This window comes from Heterodontus francisci, chromosome 37 (assembly GCF_036365525.1).
Source record: "Heterodontus francisci isolate sHetFra1 chromosome 37, sHetFra1.hap1, whole genome shotgun sequence".
NCBI classification, from domain to species: domain Eukaryota; kingdom Metazoa; phylum Chordata; class Chondrichthyes; order Heterodontiformes; family Heterodontidae; genus Heterodontus; species Heterodontus francisci.
The window spans coordinates 28,545,837-28,567,406 of record NC_090407.1 but is presented as its reverse complement, the minus strand read 5'-3'; the positions used below and the strand labels follow the sequence as shown (position 1 = coordinate 28,567,406).

General features: G+C 41.5%; 1 protein-coding gene across 1 annotated transcript in view; it reads left to right on the top strand.

Moving 5' to 3' along the window:
- The window catches only part of vps13d (vacuolar protein sorting 13 homolog D), a 292,361-nt gene that overhangs the window by 89,680 nt on the left and 181,111 nt on the right, over window positions 1–21,570 (top strand). Inside the window, 1 exon segment of the mRNA XM_068017446.1 lies at window positions 16,999–17,181. Coding sequence (XP_067873547.1) covers window positions 16,999–17,181 — 183 coding nt within the window.

The following is a 21,570-nucleotide window of genomic DNA, read 5'->3' as shown; positions in this document are numbered from 1 at the left end:
CCCTCCAGTGCAATCACATCCTTCCTATAATGTGGCGACCAGAATTGCACACAGTACTCCAGCTGTGGCCTTACCAAAGTTCTATACAACTCTAACATGACCTCCCTGCTTTTGTAATCGATGCCTCGATTGATAAAGGCAAGTGTCCCATATGCCTTTTTCACCTCCCTATGTCCTGCCTTCAGAGATCTATGGACAAACACGCCAAGGTCCCTTTGTTCCTCGGAACTTCCCAGTGTCAGGCCATTCATTGAATACTCCCGTGTCACATTACTCCTTCCAAAGTGTATCACCTCACACTTTTCAGGGTTAAATTCCATCTGCCACTTTTCTGCCCATTTGGCCATCCCGTCTATATCTTCCTGTCACCCAAGACACTCAACCTCACTGTTAACCACTCGGCCAATCTTTGTGTCATCTGCGAACTTACTGATCCTACCCCCACATAGTCATCTATGTCGTTTATATAAAGGGTTTTCAAGATTACTTTTCCAACTGTGGGAGAGTCCACTCTAACATCTGTATCACCCAGTTGCTCTTCAAAACCCCGAGCAACTAGCCTTGCTTTAGCCTTAAGTCCCATCTTCAAGGATTTTATTTGTACAAATTCCTTTGTGACGAGGCTGTGGCTGCCTCTTATCTGGTACCTCAGAATAAACTCCATATTATATACTTGCTTTTGTTTTGCCTCTCTTTAGTTTAACCTCAAGTTTATTGGCAGCCACCAAAAAAGCTTCATGGTCATGAGGACTTCTGCTTCTAGTTCTATTCCAAGACTGTTCTGTAGCCTTCATTTCATTGTGTAACCTATTTAAGCTACAACCTTTACTTGCACTTTGATGTCTGTCAGAACTACTGTTAGATCTCCGTCTCGTGCAACTGGAGGCTCTTTCTCCTGAACATGGTTGTTTTCTGATGTAAGAGTCACTTCCGGACCGACTATTAGAACTTGCACTGTGCTTTCTTAGTCTGCTCTTTCACCCCATTCTGCCAGAACACTTCTTGGCCACCATCCTGACGGTTCAACTAGTATTTAAACTTGCCCGTAGCTTTTCCTGCATTTCCACAATGGTCCCATCCCTCTGTTCATTAGACCCTGCAAGACTCCACTCCACCGCCCCCTCCCCCCCCCCCCACCCCCAAACTCTTCTGGTCTAAAGGTTCTTGTCTTTACTTTTGATATCAATGGCACACAACAACTTGGATACTGTTTCACTAAATGTGATGCACCTTTATTAAATCTTGAAGCAATAGCACACAGTCACAATGACATTGGTTGCTTCGGAATCCAAAGAGCTAGGGTCCGTCTCAGGTGGTCAGTCCTTCTATAGATCTCCAAGCACGACTTCAGAATGGCTGCCAGGCCACTCTACCGACTGCAGTAACAATGTCCTTGAGGGCTGTAGCTTTATACACCTTCCTGACCCTGGCCCTTGGCATATAAGGTAATGTTTTGAATTGGGTCATCTGATTGGGTTTTGCTGCCTTATCAAGCCCACCCTGGCCATGCAAGACCACCTGCATGTGGTCATATCCTGCTCTCAGCTGTGGGAGTTCTTAGATGCATACCATCCATGGATGTGATATCTGCATCTTGATAAGGCAAGAAGGAAACCATTCACACGTATTTCAAAAGGCCTTTGTCCCTGCGTGTGGTTGTAGACAGGCTGTTTGATCTAACAGCCCAGGCTACCACATCAGTGGTCTGTCCTTATTCGTCTGTCTGTGTGTGTATATGTTGGGGCCCTAGTTCACTTATATTGTCTTATTTTTAAAAAGTTCAATTTGAACCCCAGTGATGATGTCTTCGGTCAGATTTCTTCTCCCTTTTTGGGACTCCACCACAGCCAGCTTGCATTCATATGAAAGAAATAAAAGCACGGTTTACATGATTAAGAGTGATTAATACGATTAAGGCAAATAATGCATTGACTTCCAACCCCTCTGGGATATATGTCACTCGAGTATCCACTCTGGCCAATTGTTCTTTGGATGTGATGCTCTTTGTTGTGCATCATGATCACTCACATTACCACTATCCAGCCTTTGATCTACTGTATTCTATGTTTCAGGACCTTGAGCACCAGCTGCTCAGAGTCTGAGATTTCGTAATTAAGCCTGATTAATTGTGAGGAATGAACCTTAATAGTTTGATTGCCACGTTTGATAAGTACTGTCTGACCATCATGATCTATTAACTTACCAGGGCCTTTCCATTCCCCAAGACCCTCTCTTTTATAATATACTAAATCTCCTGGATTGAATTCCATCTCATTGTCTTATATGATGCCTCAGAGCTCTCTGAATTTTTTTCCGAGACCTCAGCCTTGATGAAAGCTTGTCTGCATGCATGTAAAGTATTCAAATGTGCAGGAAGAAATGGAACTAATTGCAGTACCTTCTAGAGCAGGAGGACTATCACACAGCACAGACGGCAATTTGAGATTTCACCCATAGACCAATTGTTAGGGACTGTACCCTCCAACCATCTGAAGCAACTTCTTTATATGATCCTCCTGTGCCAGGGTGGTTGTGATCTGGTCGATCAGCTAAGATTTTATGCAGCACTACCTGATTCCTTTCACACTCCATTGCTGAAAGGACTTTCAACTGCAGTATTCATTACCATAATGTTCATGTTTTCACACGTCGCTGAACTCATCATTGGCAAATTCCTCTCCATTATCAGTCAGAAACGTCACAGATGACCCATGACCGGTCCCTATCCATTTCTCTATGATTTTGTCTATAATCACCCTTTTGCCCTTTCTCCGTTAGAGCGGCGCAGTGGTTAGCACCGCAGCCTCACAGCTCCAGCGACCCGGGTTCAATTCTGGGTACTGCCTGTGTGGAGTTTGCAAGTTCTCCCTGTGTCTGCGTGGGTTTTCTCCGGGTGCTCCGGTTTCCTCCCACAAGCCAAAAGACTTGCAGGTTGGTAGGTAAATTGGCCATTATAAATTGCCGCTAGTATAGGTAGGTGGTAGGGAAATATAGGGACAGGTGGGGATGTGGTAGGAATATGGGATTAGTGTAGGTTTAGTATAAATGGGTGGTTGATGGTCGGCACAGACTCGGTGGGCCGAAGGGCCTGTTTCAGTGCTGTATCTCTAAACTAAACTAAACTATGTTTTATTATAGAAAGACGTTGCCAGGTCTGTTAAATGTAGAATTAAGATATTTCTGTCTTTGTCCCACACCTTTAGATCCATGGCAACTACCTCGTTAAAGTCACATACCAATGGAAGGCTTAATATAGGACATGGCGGTGTCTTCCCAAACTTTAACAGATTTCACACTTCTCACTAATCTCTTCCAATAGCATGGTATATTCATTTTCAACCACACACCTGCATTCTTTAACAGGGTTTTTAATCTTTGATCAGTCGGGTGAACAAATTGTCTATATAACTTTTAGGAGAATTTGTTTTTTTCCCTCTAATTCTTATCACTTGATGACATTAATACTTGTCTAATACTCTGAGAAACATCAGATTTTCTAAGGGGATACAGTAATATCCTGACTAGGTAAACTGCAGATCAGTTGACTTTCCAAAAATAATTGCCATGCTTCATGTCAAGTTTTATTTGTGCCTTTTTCAAAGAAGGTTTGCTCAACAGCAAAGGTATCTCACTAGAGACTGTCAGTATTGATAAAGTAGCTTACTCCAGCTATTTTGCATGGAATTACAACTCTGTTTAGTGAACTCAATGTGTTGTCATCACCAAACCTAAAGCAAGAATACTAAGCAAGTATTCCTTAACCTTGTATCAATCCTCACTACTGAGTAAATTTAAATAACATTTTAACCAATCTGTTCCAGATCCTGTAGAAGTGCAATCACTATCTAGTATAGTACAGTTGAATGAGTCCATGACTAAACATATTCAGCACAGGACTAAAACCCCTTGTGACTAGTACAATTCATTTGGATTCACCGTTATCTTCAACTTCTGCCTCAAAATTCTGTCATTTCGAGGACCCTGCCTCTCCGCTTTGGCAGTTCATTGCATAATGATACTTTGAGTCACACTTAAAACACCTATTAACCGTTCCTTGGGCTTTCATTTACTTAGTTGTTCCAAATCTGTAATAACTAGATCTACTAAAGATCCTTTCATCCTCATTCTGCCTGTTTGTAACTCTTCCATTGTACTGACAACTGTATTAGTAAATGGATCATTTCGAAATCTGGTAATTATTGAGTACTCTCTTTTTTGTGTCACCACAGAATGTTCCATTTGTTCCATCAAGGCTGCAGAAAATAACCGTTTCCCCCAGGAATTTTTTCAAGGCAGCAGACATGTGATCCACCAGTGAGTTTCTCTGAGAACCGATCATCAATTAGAACCAGAACCCTGTCCGTATGCAACACCTTAGAACAACCCAGCAATTTAAATGCTGGCACTTAATGAGGGACCTCTAAATTGAATCTCCTCAGTCATTTATACAGTCTGTTAAAGTCCATAATGTATTCTTCCCTTGAATAACTATCTCTTTTCTGAAATCTATCAGTCTGACCATGCATCATAGGCATTTAATAGATCATTTTTCTTCTAAATTTCATCCAAGAACTCTAATAGAAGATTCAAACCTTCAGTATCCAACTGATTGGCATCCAGTTCACAACATACTTTGATTTTACTTTTGGTAGGAAGCAACAAGGCCATACCATGTTTCCTCTTTCGTAGGGACGTAACCCGTGTCCGCATATCCAATTAATTCTTCCACTGATCATATAGTTCACAGTCCGACAACATTGGAGGGTAATCATACCCCAACAATTTTCACTTGCTTTCTGTCATTTCTCACGATGGCAATGAGGATTGTAGTCTTCTGTCTGAAAATAATTTTTTTCTTGGTTTCCATCCTTCATCTTTAGGCACCCATCCTAAGCTTAGATGTTATATTCCAGAAAGCCAATTGGTGAAGGACAGTGCTGGAGCCAATGTTTATTCAGTCTAACATTTATTTACAGAGTGAAACATTACAAGCATACAGCACAGTTTCAGTAAGTGTCTCTGTATATGTGCTCAAGTGAAACTCCAATTAATGCCCTCCACCTGCATTTAATTAAACAATTGATGTACAATTAACAGGCCAATAGAGAGAACGACATTGAAATGAAAACAGAAAATGCTGGAAATACTCAGGTCAGGCAGCATCTGTAGAGAGATCTATTGAAATGATCCTTTAATCAGTGGCATTGGTAATGTAATTACATTGTGTTTTGAACTTTTTCAAATTTGTATTTTTCTTTTTTTTTCTCTTTTGTTCATTCCTGCCTCTTGCTACTGTTTCTCAACTCCACAGAGGGCTCACATTTTTCATGGCTACATTAATGTTGCCAAGGCTAATGGCTTACGTTTTTGTAGTTTTGGGATTAGCTTTACCATACCTCCTTGCCTCATGAGGGAGCACTACACTACAGTTTGGCATTGTGTCTCAGACTATGTGAGTATTGGTGAACTTCACTTTGGAACAGCAAGTAAAGTTGGAGTTCCAGTTCCAGTATCTGAGCCAGTCTTTCCAGCTCTGTTACACACTGAACATAGTGGCAGCATCTGTTAACAATTTTATCAAAAATGTCAATTTAATGGAAGGTTGCTGTATGATTTTATACATTTGTTTTATTCTTTAAGGTTAGCATTCATATTCACTATCTTTTATTAAGTTTATGTGCATTTTTTGAAAATTACAGAAACTATATATTTTGCAGCTCAACTCTAATAAGGGCCTCTTTGTAATAGCAATTCTGAACTCTTCACCTGTTTCCCTTCCCTTTTCATCTTGATTCGCCTTGGGAAGAGGTTCAGATGAAGGATTCCTACTCAAAAAGTTAACTTGCCGTTGCTCTTTTCAGATGTTGGTAGATCTGTTATTCATTTTTAACATCTAATTTTAATTTCCTTACTCTGGGTTGCAGTTAGAGTTCGTTAATGTCAACAATATACCTCCTGGCATCTCTGGGAGCTGTTATCTGTAAATTTGTATAAGTAGTTGTGTGTTTGAGCCTGTTGCCAGTGTTGTGCTAGGTTTGGCAGTAATCCTCTGCGGTCACTAACTAAATATCATACAGATGGTATCATTGTGGAATTTTCTTGTGATGCTGCCGATAATTCCACTTCTGTGCATAATTCTGAGAATAAGGCTAATGAAAAGCAGATGCAGTTTAACACTTCTGCTGAATAAGCAGCAATTCTATATGGTTAGGCCACAGAATACTGTGATACGATCCACACCCTACTGAATGAATAAATGACTTGTGGCTGAAACAGTCCATTTAACCATAAAGTTACAAGGTTGAATTGTAGACCCAACTGTTCATTAGAGCTCTCCTTGCTGAGATTTTCTTGATGGAAGGATTCAGCACCCCCAGTGTTGTATCTATGGAGGAGGCAAGAATTATCTACAGTAGGCATTGAGCAATAGAAATACATTTACTTTCGACTTATTCTGGAGAAGCTTCATTGACCTAGACTCTGAGTCCACCTTGTTCGACTATCCATAGAAGAGCATGGCAGTTCTCCCAATGTCCTGGCCAACATTTATCCAGCACGAGCAAAACAGATGACCTGGTTGTTGCTGTTTGTGAGGCTATGCAATGTGCAGAACTGACTCATGCGTTTCCCTACATTATAACAATGATGTACTTGAAAAGCTGTTAATTGGCTGGGGAGTGCTTTTGGATGTACCTAGCTCTTGATGGGCACTATGTGAATTTAAGTTCTTTCTTCAGTATTGACTGGTATTGCATGGACATTGTGGGCCAGCAAAGGGATTAAGGGGAGCTGATAGCTGAGCTTTGTCTGGTGATATGAATGGAAAAGTTTTTTTTTTAGTTTAGTTTAGAGATACAGCACTGAAACAGGCCCTTCGGCCCACCGCGTCTGTGCCGACCATCAACCACCCACCTATACTAATCCTACACTAATCCCATATCCCTACCACATCCCCACCTGTCCCTATACTTCCCTACCACCCACCTATACTAGGGGCAATTTATAATGGCCAATTAACCTATCAACCTCCAAGTCTTTGGCATGTGGGAGGAAACCGGAGCACCCGGAGGAAACCCACGCAGACACAGGGAGAACTTGCAAACTCCACACAGGCAGTACCCAGAATTGAACCCGGGTCGCTGGAGCTGTGAGGCTGCAGTGCTAACCACTGCGCCACTGTGCCGCCCCATGGAACAAGTAGATGTCATATGTTAATGCAGTAAATGCTGCTGAATACTATTGTTGAAATTGTCATGGAAATAGAGAATGCTTCAGAACTCTAAATCCATACCTCTGGCCCTCTACATAATAGAAAAGCTTTAAGAAGCCTTAAGTGCCAAGGAAATCACTATTTATGTTAAAGGAGATTCCAAAGTTTTGGACCAATCACCAAGTAATAGATTTTGACTTTGTTTTCAAGCTGCTGGATCTTCACTGGTAGTTAGGAAGGCAGCACAAGGCAACAAGTGAGAAGCTATCTCTGCAAACAAAAGAATGGCATTCTCTCCTTTCTGGAGGTAATGTTTATTGCTCTTACTGCTGAGCTCCAAAGATGCTAGCAAATACCTCCTCTTTCAGTGGTCTTGGCCCTTCCTTTAAAGGTGGAGCTGCCATTAACAGTAGGTCTGTGAAGTAAAGGAATATTACAATAGTCTGAGACTGCAGGGTGAAACCAGGATCAAAAGTTTGCTGTGTTTTGACTGATGCATTTAACAGCTTGATGGTTGATAAATGTCTTAATCCACTACCATAGAGTGGATCCACAGTGGAATGAAAGTCCTTGAGCTTAATTGCTACCTGTGAACTAACTGTGTCAGTAGGATAAGAAGGGGTTAGCTTCTGCTGTTTCTGTAAACCATTTCAATTGCTTTATATAACAAAAGCTATTGTGTAGTTGCAGGCTTTTAGTCAGATTTTCTTGCATTTTCATTTGCAATGTTAAGTGAGCAAAAGAAATATGCACAGTACTGATCATAATCATTGATAATTTCCAGCTGCACAGTAATTACAAAATTTCCTGTAAATTGGTGAAATTAGCAAAAGGGCGGCACAGTGGCGCAGTGGTTGGCACCGCAGCTTCGCAGCTCCAGCGACCCGAGTTCAGTTCTGGGTACTGCCTGTGCAAAGTTTGCAAGTTCTGTCTGTGACCGCGTGGGTTTCCTCCGGGTGCTCCGGTTTCCTCCCACATGCCAAAGACTTGCAGGTTGACAGGTAAATTGGCCATTGTAAAAATTGCCCCTAGTGTAGGTAGGAGAATTGAGGGAAGGTGGGGATGTGAGAGGGGAAAATGGGATTAATGTAGGATTGGTATAAATGGGTGGTAGATGGTCGGCGCGGACTCGGTGGGCTGAAGGGCCTGTTTCAGTGCTGTATCTCTCTATGACTATAAAGGGTAATATTTTGCCATTGTCTTTTTTTTTAAACCTATGATTCATGGCCACAAACCATGGCTCATTTGGTAGCACTCGCACCTCTGAGAAGGTTGTGGGTTTAAGTCTTAACTCCAGAGACTTGAGCACAAAAACCAAAGCTGTCACTCCAGTGCAGTACTCAGGAAGGTCTGCATTGTCGGAGGTGCCATCTTTCGGATGAGATGTTAAATCGAGGCCCTGTCTGCTCCCTCAGGTGGATGTAAAAGATCCCATGGCACTATTTCGAAGTAGAACAGGGGAGTTATCCCTGGTGCCCTAGACAATATTTATCCCTTAATCAACACTAAAAACACACTTTCTGGTCAGTATCACATTGCTGTTTGTGGGAGCCTGCTGTGTTCAAATTGGCTGCCGTGTTGCCTACATTACATGGTAACTTCAAAAATACTTCATTAGCTGTTAAGTGCTTTGGGAGGTCCTGACGTTGCGAAAAGCGCATATAGACGCTAGTCTGCCTGTCTGTCTTTCTTTGACCTGCTTTCTGTAAAGGGAGCTTATTTTATTTTTGCTTTCTCGATTTTCTCCTTTTCTGAAGGCATTGACTGCTTGCTTGGTTATTATCAAAACGCCCTCTGGTACCCTGCCCAAGTAACTATCATTCATATTTAAGTCTAAGCTGTGACTTGTCAACAGACTATTTAAACTCTGGGCATCAGAGTGAAGCTCAAACCTGTCCTTGAGATACATCCACGTGCATAGTTCTAACAGAGTTTGCTCGATATCTAATTCTTGCTGATTTCCGCATTGCTAACTCAAGATCATTGTGCCTGATTCCAGGACTCCTACCACCTAAGGTCATATGATCAGAAGCCTCAAGCCCTCTTGGTGCATATGATTCAACTACTCGAAAAGCCACACCAAGGGCCACTGTACCTTTCTGAATGATAACCTAGCAGATGAGTGAGCACAAAGCACATTTCGCTGGCTTGTACAAGTTGGCTGAATTACTCAGCCTCCCAACAGTTGCAGAACATGGTTGGTTCCAATCCTGACAACAGTCTTTATATTGCTATCAGGGTAGTGTTTCTAGCTACTCTTGGCCTTTCTGAAGGCAAGATCTTCACTGAAATCGAGGCTGCCATCAACAATAGCTCAGAAAAGTAAATGGGGTACTGTTAGATTTTGTGTTTATGTTCTTGATCATTACTAACCCAGGCACTTGTCACGTGGTAAATTAGTATACTTTGTCATGCTTGGAAGAATCTGTGATGAAATAAACAGTGAATTGGCGGAATTTCGAAAATAAAAAATCAACTGTTAAACTGAACCACAAGAACGTGGTCACTTGTACCACAGACAAAAATGGAGTAATGGTCATGTGACCCCTCCTGTACTGGAAATACACAGTTGAGGATGAAACTCATTAACCTTGTCTGAAATAGCTCTGGGGAAAACCCACTGAAATTGAAAGGAGCACCATTGCATATTGATAACTCCCATCTACATGAATGAACTAAGGAGACAGACTGACTCACAGCCCAAACCAAAATGAATAGGTGTTAAATAGCACCATTATAATAGAATGGTCCTCATTCAGACATCAATAGATAGCATGGTTTCACTTATCTTAGTCCCTTGTGAGATCACACCAGGGGAGAGAGCCATGTGTCACCGAACAGGAACTCAAAGGTAACCTTCTGGTGAGAGAGAGGAAGATCGTGCCAAGACCACAGAAAGCCAGTTTCCAGCCAGAGGCTGTGAAAGAGATCCACTAAACAGAAGAACCCTGCTGTTCAAGAACTGAACAACCATTACAGCAGAGAATTTACAAAGTGACTTTGAGACACTCCATCTGTGAAAGTAAACCAAATTCACACCACCAACATTGGGCTGAATTTTAACTACTGGAACTCTACAACACCTCAGCAAGTTCAAGACTGCAAACATCCAGGCCTGCACCTTTAAAATGATTTTCCTTCTGAGAAAATTCAGTATTCTGCAAACCACAAACTCTTGTATCACCATGGACTTTAAATTGTATTCTAACCTTTTCTCTCTACCTGTCTATCTATTGTGTATGCGTGTGCATCTGAAAGTGTGAGTGGGTAAAGGTTGTGATCATTTCGGGAACTGTTTTCAAAAATTAGCTTTTTTTTTAAACCTACGAGAAAGCCTGTCTTTTGTCAGTTTATTTGACCCAAAAACACTCAGAGACCTAACACACCATTTTTAACAAAACACAATTGCTGTCTCTTGGAGATGAAAAGTGGAAGCTATCTGTCTGTAACAACATCTTGTGAATTGAATTTGAATAAAATGAATGACAAAAATCAGACCCCCTCAAATAAAGAAAACTTGCATTTGTATAGTGCACATCCTATGGATTGGTGTGCAATAGCATGCTTACTAGTTGCTACCACCGCTTGGCAACAGGCACCAATGCCAAAAATAATTCAGCGTCACTTGGCAGCTTCATGTGCAGCATTTGTGGCAGAACCTGTCTCTAAAGGATTAGCATTCACAGCCATCAACAAAGGTGCACTAAGAGAAGACACCTCTCACCTAAATGGATTGTTTGCTGAGTGTCCTTCATCTTTCATAGATGGAAGAATGCCAACCATATCACAACTCTCACCAGGGGTTGGCAACGTGACTGTACACAGACACCAGTGACCATGGTAAAAAAAAGTTTGAGGTCCGTGGTAATTTTAACTGTTGAATGCTTGGAGCAAGACATTTATAATTATCAACAGCGAAAGTAATTACAAAGGATCGAGGCATCGGGCTAGCTCCTACAGCCTGCCAAAGTTTTGTATCCAGCCCGCCAATCAAAAGCGCGAATGGTTTGCCTGCACACTGACCTCCAACCAATCGGAGCGTGGGAGAGGTGGAATTCGCTGCAAAGACTGGTGCAGTCAACCAGCTGCTCCCTGACCATGTCTGAGCAGATAGGATAGTGCACAGGAACAAATGCTAGAACTGCAAAGGCAAGATTTCTTTGAGCCAGAGCAAGCTGTTTTTTAAGGCAGACCATCCACTTTCTCAGCTCTCCAAACGCCCTGGTTTCTCTGAGTGCGGGGCAATGTGTTTCTGCTCTGGGTGGGGGCGGGGGAAGGGGGTCAGAGGGGGAGAGGTGGGCGGGGGGGGGGGAAAGAGAGTGACACGGGGGGGGGGGGGGGGAAGACACGGCAGAGAGAGGAGGGAGAGGGATGGCGGAGAGAGGGAGAGAAAGAGATCCAGATCGCTTCTGACAGATGGATGTCTATCCAGATTCTCTGCATCACTCAAGTGCGTGGGCAGACATTGACAACTTGTGCAAGCAAAAACAATGCTAGGTATCTCACTAAATTGGAAGAAATGTGTTTTAAATTGAACTGTGCTTTTATGGCATTAGGTTGGCTATACACTTTATATGCAGATTCATTGCCCCCAGGTCCGTGGCTGTCAATAATTTTGTCAAGTGTCCGTGGGGCCTATCCCTGACTCTCTCATACTGTGAATTGTTTTGAAATGCAGTGACTGTTATGTAGGCAAACACAGCAGCCATGTTGCACGTAAACATCAGTGAGATGAGGGAAATAATTTTAACCTAACTTGCCAGGCAGGAAACCCATGGGATTGCTTAGATGGCTGGTTTCACACTCTGTCAATATTACTTTCTACTGACTTCAATAGAGAATAAAATCAGGCGAGGTGTAAAACCATTGTTATACCCATTGGCAGTTTCCTAGATTAGTTTAAATTTGCCCTCAAAGTCCTTGTGTATAATCGTCAAGAACTGTAAATTTCAATAAGCTTAATGGTAACATTAGTTGAGAGAGGAATGTTGGATAGAATACCAGGAGAACCGCTGATCGTCGACAGCACTATGGGATTTTTAACATTCACCTGAAGCAGATGAGCAGTTTAATATCTCATCTGAAATTCCACATGTCTCAATACTGCACTGGAGTGCCAAAGGCTAGATTATCTGCTCCAGGATTAAGGTTTGAGCCCATGATATTCCAATTCAGTCAAACTGGCATATCACAGTGCCTTTCATACAAAAGCTAATTAATACCTCTGACCTGATGTGTTGATTAGGCTGAATGCATTCACTTTGAACGTCTCGACTGATTTGAACATTTAAATTAGCACTCAAGTGGGTGTGCACAAAACTCATTCCTACTAGCATAGTCAATAACTTGCCTGCCTACATTCTGTATAAACACAACTACTTTCCTAGCAGATTTCCCTGTTAATTAAAAGTAACACTTAAAATGGTGCTAAACTGACCAGCTGTGATGATCTTGAAATGTTGGACATTTTGGCAAGTTCCCACTACTCAGCCTCTTGATTTCCTGCTCAGCTTTTTAAAGTGCTAATGTGTTGTTGATAAATAGATTACAGTAACTCGCTAGTGTTGTATTCATCATTCGTCGACACTTCAAACTGCGTGTCTCCGACTCAGCGCTGAGGAAACTGATGTCACTCAGCAATTTCTTCCCATTTAAAAAAAACCAAAGCAATATCAACAATTTCAAATCAGATGGAAAGATGGATGAAAGTAATCCAGTGATCAACAAGTCTGCAGTTTGCTGCTATTCTGGCTGAAATGGGCATTGATTGAACAAACTCAGGCAGAGAACTATCAAAAAGCGAACATGTGTGTTTTGGCATTTTGCGTGTATAACCATTATCAGTTCTATCTGTTTATGTGCTTTCGCATTTTCTATTTTTATTTCAAAAATGTATTCCTTTTCATTATTAGAGCAATATTAGTTTTTCACTAAGATGTTCCTTTTTCAACAAATGTTGTTGATTTCAATTAAAAATGCTTTAATGAAATAATTTCTCATTGAAGCATTTTTTCAAAAATATAAAAATTATATTATTCACAGCCAGCCCTTAGATAACATCAAGACTTAGTATTACTAATCTGAGCCAGATTGAAGGCTTTGAACAAAGGGTTAGTAATTGGATATATTAGTATAAAAGGGTTTAATGCAACCCGGGCCCTGTTATCTGTTTTTTATCATTTGAAATTGATTTTTAAGTAGAATGTCTCCGTTTACAGGGAATACATGTAGTGTGGGAAAGCAGAATGTCCTAAGGGCAGAGTTGGTGTTCAGAGATCTGAAGACAAATAGCAAAAATTAATATACAGTGAGAATATATTATTAGTTAAGGCATGGCAGGAAAACAATTTGGATGTCCTTGCAGACTGAATAATGAAAATATAGTCCAAATAAAATGTTTGAATCTACAGGTAAATCCACAAACAGCTGGTATGTATATTCTAAAACAGCAGGCATAAGGGTTCGAAAAGAAGCAATAACAATTTGTATTTACATAGCATATTTACTGTGGTAAAGCATCTCCAGGGGCTTCACAGGAACGATTATCAAACAAAATTTGACACCCAAGCCACAGCACGAGAGATGAGGGCAGATAACCAAAAGCTTGGTCAAAGAGGTAGTTTTAAGGAGCCTCTTAAAAGAGGAATGAGAGGTAGAGAGCTGGAGAGGTTTGAGAGGGAATTCCAGAGCTTTGGGCCTTGGCAGCTGAAGGCATGGTCAGCGTTGATTAAAAATGGGGATGCTTAAGAGGCCTGATTTGGAGGATCGCAGATGATAATCTGAACAAAGTATTGAAAAAAACTGGCGCGCAATATGTTGTGTTAGGGTTTTATGTTAAACGCCCTCATTTTCGCTGATGATTGCACAATGTTCACCATTCGCAACTCCTCAGATACTGAAGCAGTCAGTGTAGAAATGCAGCAAGACTTGGACACTATCCAGGCTTGGTCTGATAAGTGACAAGTAACATTCGCGTCACACAAGTGCCAGGCAATGACCATCTCCAACAAGAGAGAATCTAACCATCTCCCCTAGACATTCAATGGCATTACCATTGCTGAATCCCCCACTATCAACATCCTAGGGACTACCATTGACCAGAAACTGAACTGGAGTAGCCATATAAATACCGTGGCTGCAAGAACAAGTCAGAGGCTTGGAATCCTGTGGTGGTAACTCACCTTCTGACTCCCCAAAGCCTGTCCACCATCCACAAGGCACAAGTCAGGAGTGTGATGGAACACGCTCCACTTGCCTGGATGGGTGCAGCGCCAACAGCACTCAAGAAGCTCGAGGACAAGGCAGCCGCTTGATTGGCACCCCATTCAAAAACATTCACTCCCTCCACCACCGACGCACAGTGGCAGCTGTGTGTACCATCTACAAGATGCATTGCAGCAACGCACCAAGGCTCCTTAGATAGCACCTTCCAAACCTGTGACCTCTACCAACTAGAAGGACAAGGGCAGCAAATGCATGGGAACACCACTAGCTGCAAATTCCCCTCCAAGTCACATCCTGACTTGGAACTATATCGCTGTTCCTTCACTGTCGCTGGGTCAAAATCCTGGAACTCCCTTCCTAACAGCACTGTGGGTGTACCTACCCCACATGGATTGCAGTGGTTCAAGAAGGCAGCTCACCACCACCTTCTCAAGGGCAATTAGGGATGGACAATAAATGCTGGCCTGGCCAGTGAGGCCCACATCCCATGAATGAAAAAAAAATGTAAATTCTAATTTCAGCTCTGTAATCAGTCAGATTATTTTTGGTGTGGACGGCTGCTGTTAGGTTATCACTGAACATCTGATGTTGTATCCCTAGACATGGACGAGCAACTGTAGCCAGAGCCAAAAGAAACAGACATCTAATAATCTTTGCCATCTTCTGTTCCAGCACCACTCTGCTCAGAGTAGGCTGAAGTTAAGGTGCATCTTCCTGTATGCTCTTAGCCCTCTCCACTCCTGTGTGAAACAGAGAATTAATGCCTGGAGAACGCATTTACAAAATAAGTCACGTCATGTGGCTGTCAAATCTGGTGAGCACTTCCCAGCTAAAGTCTCTGCGCCATGACCAATCTGGCAATGCCCCAACTGCTATATGCACTGGTAATGAGCGTTCAAAAGTAATGACATGGGAACAGGGTTACAATGACAGCAACTCAGTGATGTGAAATTGTGATGATGCGCTGCAAATGATGAACCATCTGCTAATGCTACTGGCGTTGCCAAATACAGTGATAATACAGAGGCCTTGTAGCAGGGAATGATATGAAGGTACGATACAATGACAAGTGAATAAACGATTCGACGTAATGTTTTTATCAAGCTTTATTAATGGATTTAACAAAACATTTGATCAACTCAAGAAATGGGGAACGATTGAAGGTACCATCTATTTTAAGGGCAGCTACTACAATAGTAAACTGCATTTTTATGGAGCTATTAAAATAGAAAATGTTTTATGGTGCTTTATAGAACAGAAATGGAAGTGTATAGGAGTTAAGTGAGATGACAGAAAACGTGTTTGTAACTATAGTTTTTGAGACTATTCAAGATTAAGAGAGGAATAGCAAGCCAGAGGGATTTTGTGTAAGAGTTTGAAAGAGAGGTTAAGACAGCCCATTGGTGGAGCAGGAGGGCAGGGAATGCAGTGGAATTGAGAATCAGAAGGCTGAAGAGCTTAGCTGCAACACAAATCCTGAGAAATTGGTAGAGGTAAAGTGGGGGCGAAGCTAAGGAGGGTTGAGGAACAGGAAGCCTGAGAGTGTGGGGCAGTGGAGTTTTGGGCGAGCTGGAGTTGTTATGGTTTATCTAATTAATAATTATCCAGTAAATGATACGAACAACTAGGAAGTGTATACATGTGGCAGAACTGTAAGACGGAGGGTCCAAATCTTAAAATAAAAGCAAAATACTGCGGATGCTGGAAATCTGAAATAAAAACAAGAAATGCTGGAAATACTCAGCAGGTCTGGCAGCATCTGTGGAGAGAGAAGTAGAGTTAACGTTTCAGGTCAGTGACCCTTCAGAACTGTTTGCTGTCTGCTTAAGTGCATATTAGAGTCTCAGAAGGTACCTGTAAATTTTAAACTAATTACTGTATATCTCAAGAGATTTAGGTATTCCGATTTAGGATTGTTCCGCAGTAAGGCAACAGCAGTAAGAAGATACAAGATATTCTGTATAAAACTGACTCAGTGCTTGTAAGACAGTATGATAGAGTCATAGAGTGATACAGCACTGAAACAGGCCCTTCGACCCACTGAGTCTGTGCCAACCAGCAACCACACATATATACTAATCCTACATTAATCCCATATTTCCTACCACATCCCCACCTTCCCTCAATTCTCCTTCCACCTACCTACACTAGGGGCAATTTACAAAGGCCAATTTACCTATCAACCTGCAAGTCTTTGGCTGTGGGAGGAAACCGGAGCACTTGGCGGAAACCCACACGGTCACAGGGAGAACTTGCAAATTCCGCACAGGCAGTAGCCTGAAGCGAACCTGGGTCGCTGGAGCTGTGAGGCTGCGGTGCTAACCACTGTGCCGCCCCGATATGTGAAACTAGTTGAAGCTACTGTAAAAAGAGTTAATGACTATCCATGTTCTGATTATGCCTGAAATGTAAACATGCCTTTCTTCTTTACAGGTGCTGACTGATCTATGTATTTGCAGCTTTTTTGCTTTTCTTTCAGGATTTTAGCATTTGTAGGTTTTATTTTATTTTTAGAGTGACTAATTATCTTTATCCTCTCTTCTCATTTGCTTTGGGGATTCTAGGTGCGAGACAGGGCACAGAGAGCTTCCCGGATCCTACTCGATATTGAGGCTGGCGCTCCAGTCCTCCTGATCCCAGAGAGCTCCAAATCAAACCAGCTGATTGTGGCAAATCTTGGTAAACTGAAAGTGAAGAACCAGTTCTTGTTTGCTCGGTCACCGGGTACATTCTCGCTGCGAGACAAGGTAGAAAAAATTACCATGGTTCATGTCTTTTTCCCTCAACTGGTGAGAATTCCTTTAATTTGTCCCTTTTTTGTTCTGTTACATCTTTTTTGCCAGTTTCCCTCATTTTATGTTAAGTCTGCATGTGTTTTGGAAATGCATGTTTAGAAGGAGGAAGCATGGTGTTCGAAAATTTGTTATGCTAGGTCAACAATTGTTATAGGTTGATCTTGTCAGGCTCCTCTGATTAGCCTTTAACATTTTAGTATTCCATGCACCGAACACAGAAAATGTCCCAAAGGTGCTTTATAATGGGGAAATGAGAGTTCAATAAGCTGACTGAAAATTGGTTGCAAATATAGATTTTGGTGTCTTTTAATGGCTGAGAGCAATAGCAAGATGGAAGAATTTAGGGATAGAGTTTGAAAGAGTAGGATCAAGACAGCCCATTTGTGGAGCAAAGGGAAAAGGAATGAATAGAAATCTAGAATCAGCTGAGCTGAGACGTAAGTCTGAAGGGCTGGTGGAGGTAAGATGGGGTGACACCAAGGTGGAAACTGCACATGAGATGGGGATAGAATTTATAAGTTGAGTTTATAACTTGGGGTTCATTATTTTTCTCACCTTTCACTTGTAAAGACTAATGGAGTTTACATTAAAGCAATATTAGGAGTTTCTTTGGCTCAGTTGATAAAAGCAGACTAAAACCAAGCCACCCAAACCAGAGGTACTGCGTTGTGATTCCCAATTTACGCTGGGATGCCGCAGTTGGTGTTGACATCCTGGGTCAGACAAGGGAAAAAGCCTAGATTTCCTGCTGCTGCTAGAAATTGTGGGCGGGTTGATGTCAGATGAAGTCAGTATCGGGTGCAGTTGTGGCACCCTGCATAGTCAAACAGCCTTTGATATTCATGACCTTTGCTCACAAATGAAGTAGAACCAGTTGGGCATGGTAGCCTGTTGAACTGTGCCCTGAAAACATTCTGTGGTTTTCTGAGAGAGGAGAAAAAGAGGAAGAACAAAGTGGAAAAATTAGTAGCTTACTACTCTTTTTTTACTTATTGAGATAGATAGTTAGGTTTTATATTAAAAACATGTAAGGATAATGATTTGGTTTTCAATTGAGATTGAGGCAGTGTTGGCAGGATAATTAGATTCCTGTGTTTGACCTGGGGCTGGGACTATACTTTGAGGATAATTGTCTGCTGCATATTCCTGGTTTAAGATATTGTCAAGATAATGGATGAGCTGCATATGTGTAATCTGGAATTCAGGCTGTCTTGTAAGGATAATGACTGTGATCCAAAAGCTGATTTGAGACTGACAATGATTTGTGATTCTATATTGAATCTGGGCTGTGTTGTTAGGCTAATTGCAAGTCTGCTGGCATTTAAGCTATGCTGTCGGGTAATGACTGATAGGCTGCGCATGACCTGAGGTGGAGGCCGCGATGTCAGGATAATAGCTCATATCCTGTACATGACCTAGGATTGACGCTGTCTGAATATTGAGCTTTACCTATGTGACAAGAGTTCAAAAGACAGCATTATCCAGTATTCAGTGTAAACATACATGATGATCTCATAAATTTTTGTATTTAATGCTGTGCAAAGTAAGTCATATTTGTAAATTCCAAACTTCAAAGGAATACTAAAACTGTTAAGGCTGTAAGTATAATTGAATGCAGAAATTTGCAAGTGATCTTCTGCAGAAAGCTAGCATACTATTCATTTAACCTTTTGCATTCATTGCATATGTGCAGCAGTTGAATTATTAATCAATTTCAGCTTTGTCAATATGTGTTATGGAAATTTAAATTTTTTTGCCCTTTTTTCTTTTTCTGAGAATTTGATTTTGCACGCCAATTCATACAAGGATCCATCATTACTGGAGGTACACAGACAAGATCACCTGTTTGTTCGAAAGTTTTTGCAGAAGTGATGTGGTAGCATAGCACTTCCTTTTGTGTGTTCATACACTTTTCAAAGCGCCTCCCAAGCTTTTTCCACCTATGGTAAATAATTAGTAGATATTAAAATCTGCATACTGCAAAAGGTGTCCATGTGCTTAATAATGATGCAGCTTTAAGTAAAAAAAAAAAATTGATATTGGTTGGATATGAATGTGCGAGTTTTCAAATGAAATCTATTTAATTAATTGCCAATGATGTGTGAAACTTTTGTGTTGGAAATTCGCTACTGTTGGTTTTTGTGCCTTAGCAATACATTCAGATTTAGAATTTGGTTTGTGAAATTAGTGGTTGAAAGAGGTGATGAAGGATACCTCATTTCTCGTCCTGAGATGGAATGGGTTGGGAAAGGGTACTTGCACCTGAATTTTGAGAATAAAATGGGTTGATAAATGTTAGTTCCTGTCCTTGAATATTGAGGGAAAATGGGTTATAAAGGTTCTTTCACTACTGTTATAGTGCTGAGGATGGACATGTATCTGAGAAAGTACTTTTGTGCCAACTCTGTGTTTGTGTAAGAGGGAGTGTGTGTGTCCGCATTTGTGCGCATATGAGTTTGTCTCTAGCTATTTGGTGAGGAATAGATGTAATTATGTCTCTTTGATTTGTATATGAACACACTCCGGTCTTCAACAGCCAATGCATCTGTAGCGGGGTGTGTGGGAGTTTGATTTGACCCCAGTTTCTGCACGCAGTGTATTATTTGAGAAGAACCTTGCACCAGTTTGGACTGAAAGCCCTGCTTATGCCCCATGTTCCAGGTGCCTGCATGCAAATTGCTTTGTGTTCTTTATAGATCTCAATATTGTGTTGAATGGCCTTTGGGGATCATTGTAGTGCACAATCCCATTCAACTACAGTGAAATCAAGATAATTCATCATAGTGCAGTGCCATGCCGTGGTAGTGGTCTGCCCAAGGTCAGGTCCTCTGCTCTTTTTTTTTTCTCCACCCAGGAGAGATGAGCATGACTAGGGAAGTTGGTATATGAGGTGGTTTCCCGTTGCCTTCCTCAGGATAGAACAGGAATTGAACCTGTGCTGTTGATGTTCTGGACCACACAATAACCATCTAGCCAACTGAGCTACCTGGTCCCCACTCATCATAGTGAGTCATTACATAACAGTCTATGCTACATGGCATAATATGTGGGAGAACTGTCATCACACACAGCTCATGGTAAACTATTTGTCCAGGAAAGCAATGCAGTTTAACATGGTCTCAAATGGATTATAAATGCCTTATTCCTGAACGGGCCTGATGTTTGTGTGCATCAATGTCCTGCTGCATATTGTATTTATATGACAGGTAGAATTGTATGCACAAACTAGTAGCTCAGTTATTTTTTGTTCAATTTAATTCTGTTGTAATGAATTAATCTCAGAGGAAGTTATTGCATCCTTATAAAAGGGTTGTCCTGCAGATATTGATTCAGAACAGTAAGTTTAGGTGTCAACCGTGGCTCAGTTAGTAGCGCTTTCGCCTCTGAGTCAGAAGATTGGGGTTTAATTTCCACTCCAGGACTTGAGCACAAAAATTGAGGCAGTACTGAGGGAGTGCTGCACTGTCAGATGGGTCTTTCAGATGAGACATTAAACCGAGTCTCCGTCTGTCCCCTCAGGTGGATGTGAAAGATCTAATTACACTATTTTGAAGATGAACAGGCGAGTTATCCCAGCGTCCTAGCTAATATTTATCCCTCAACCAATACCAAAAAACAGATTATCTGGTCATTATTTTCACATTACTATTTGTGGAAGCTTGCTGTGTGCAAATTGGCTGCCACATTTCCTTAATTACAAAAGTATTCCATTGGCTGTAAAGTGTTTTGAGACGTCTGATGGTCGTGAAAGATGCTATACAAGTGCAAGTCTTTTAACAGTTGGGCAGCAACATTTATGCAAAAGTTCAAGACAAACACATGCACACCAGTGCGTGCACACGACTGGAACACATGTAAACGCAGCCTACTTCTCTCACTGCTATAGGATGCATAGCTGGTCAAACAAAGGTGAAATATTCGAACTTGAATTTTGTAAGTGTCTTGCCGACAATACATTAATACATCTACCTTATCGATCCTGAGCACACTTCTGTTTTAGGTTGCACAACTAAAGCCATAAGATTCCACCTTCTTTATACTCTGCCATCCTTTGGTCAAAGTACATTGGTAAGCCTCCCTAACTGAAGCCTCTCACTAAGTTCTTGTCTATGAATGAATTGCAAAAGGATGAAAGCAGCATCTGGAGAATTTAACAGCCAGCATTTAGTGCGGTGCAGAGACCCTCAGCCTCATTAAATCTGCCTGGAGAAATGATTAAACATGTATTGATTTGCAATGAAGATACCAGTTATTCTACAGGCATGCCTCATTGGGGCGCACATCAGAGGGTGGATTTGCTAACTCCTGTTGTGATAGCAATAGTTAACATGCTTGGTGAGA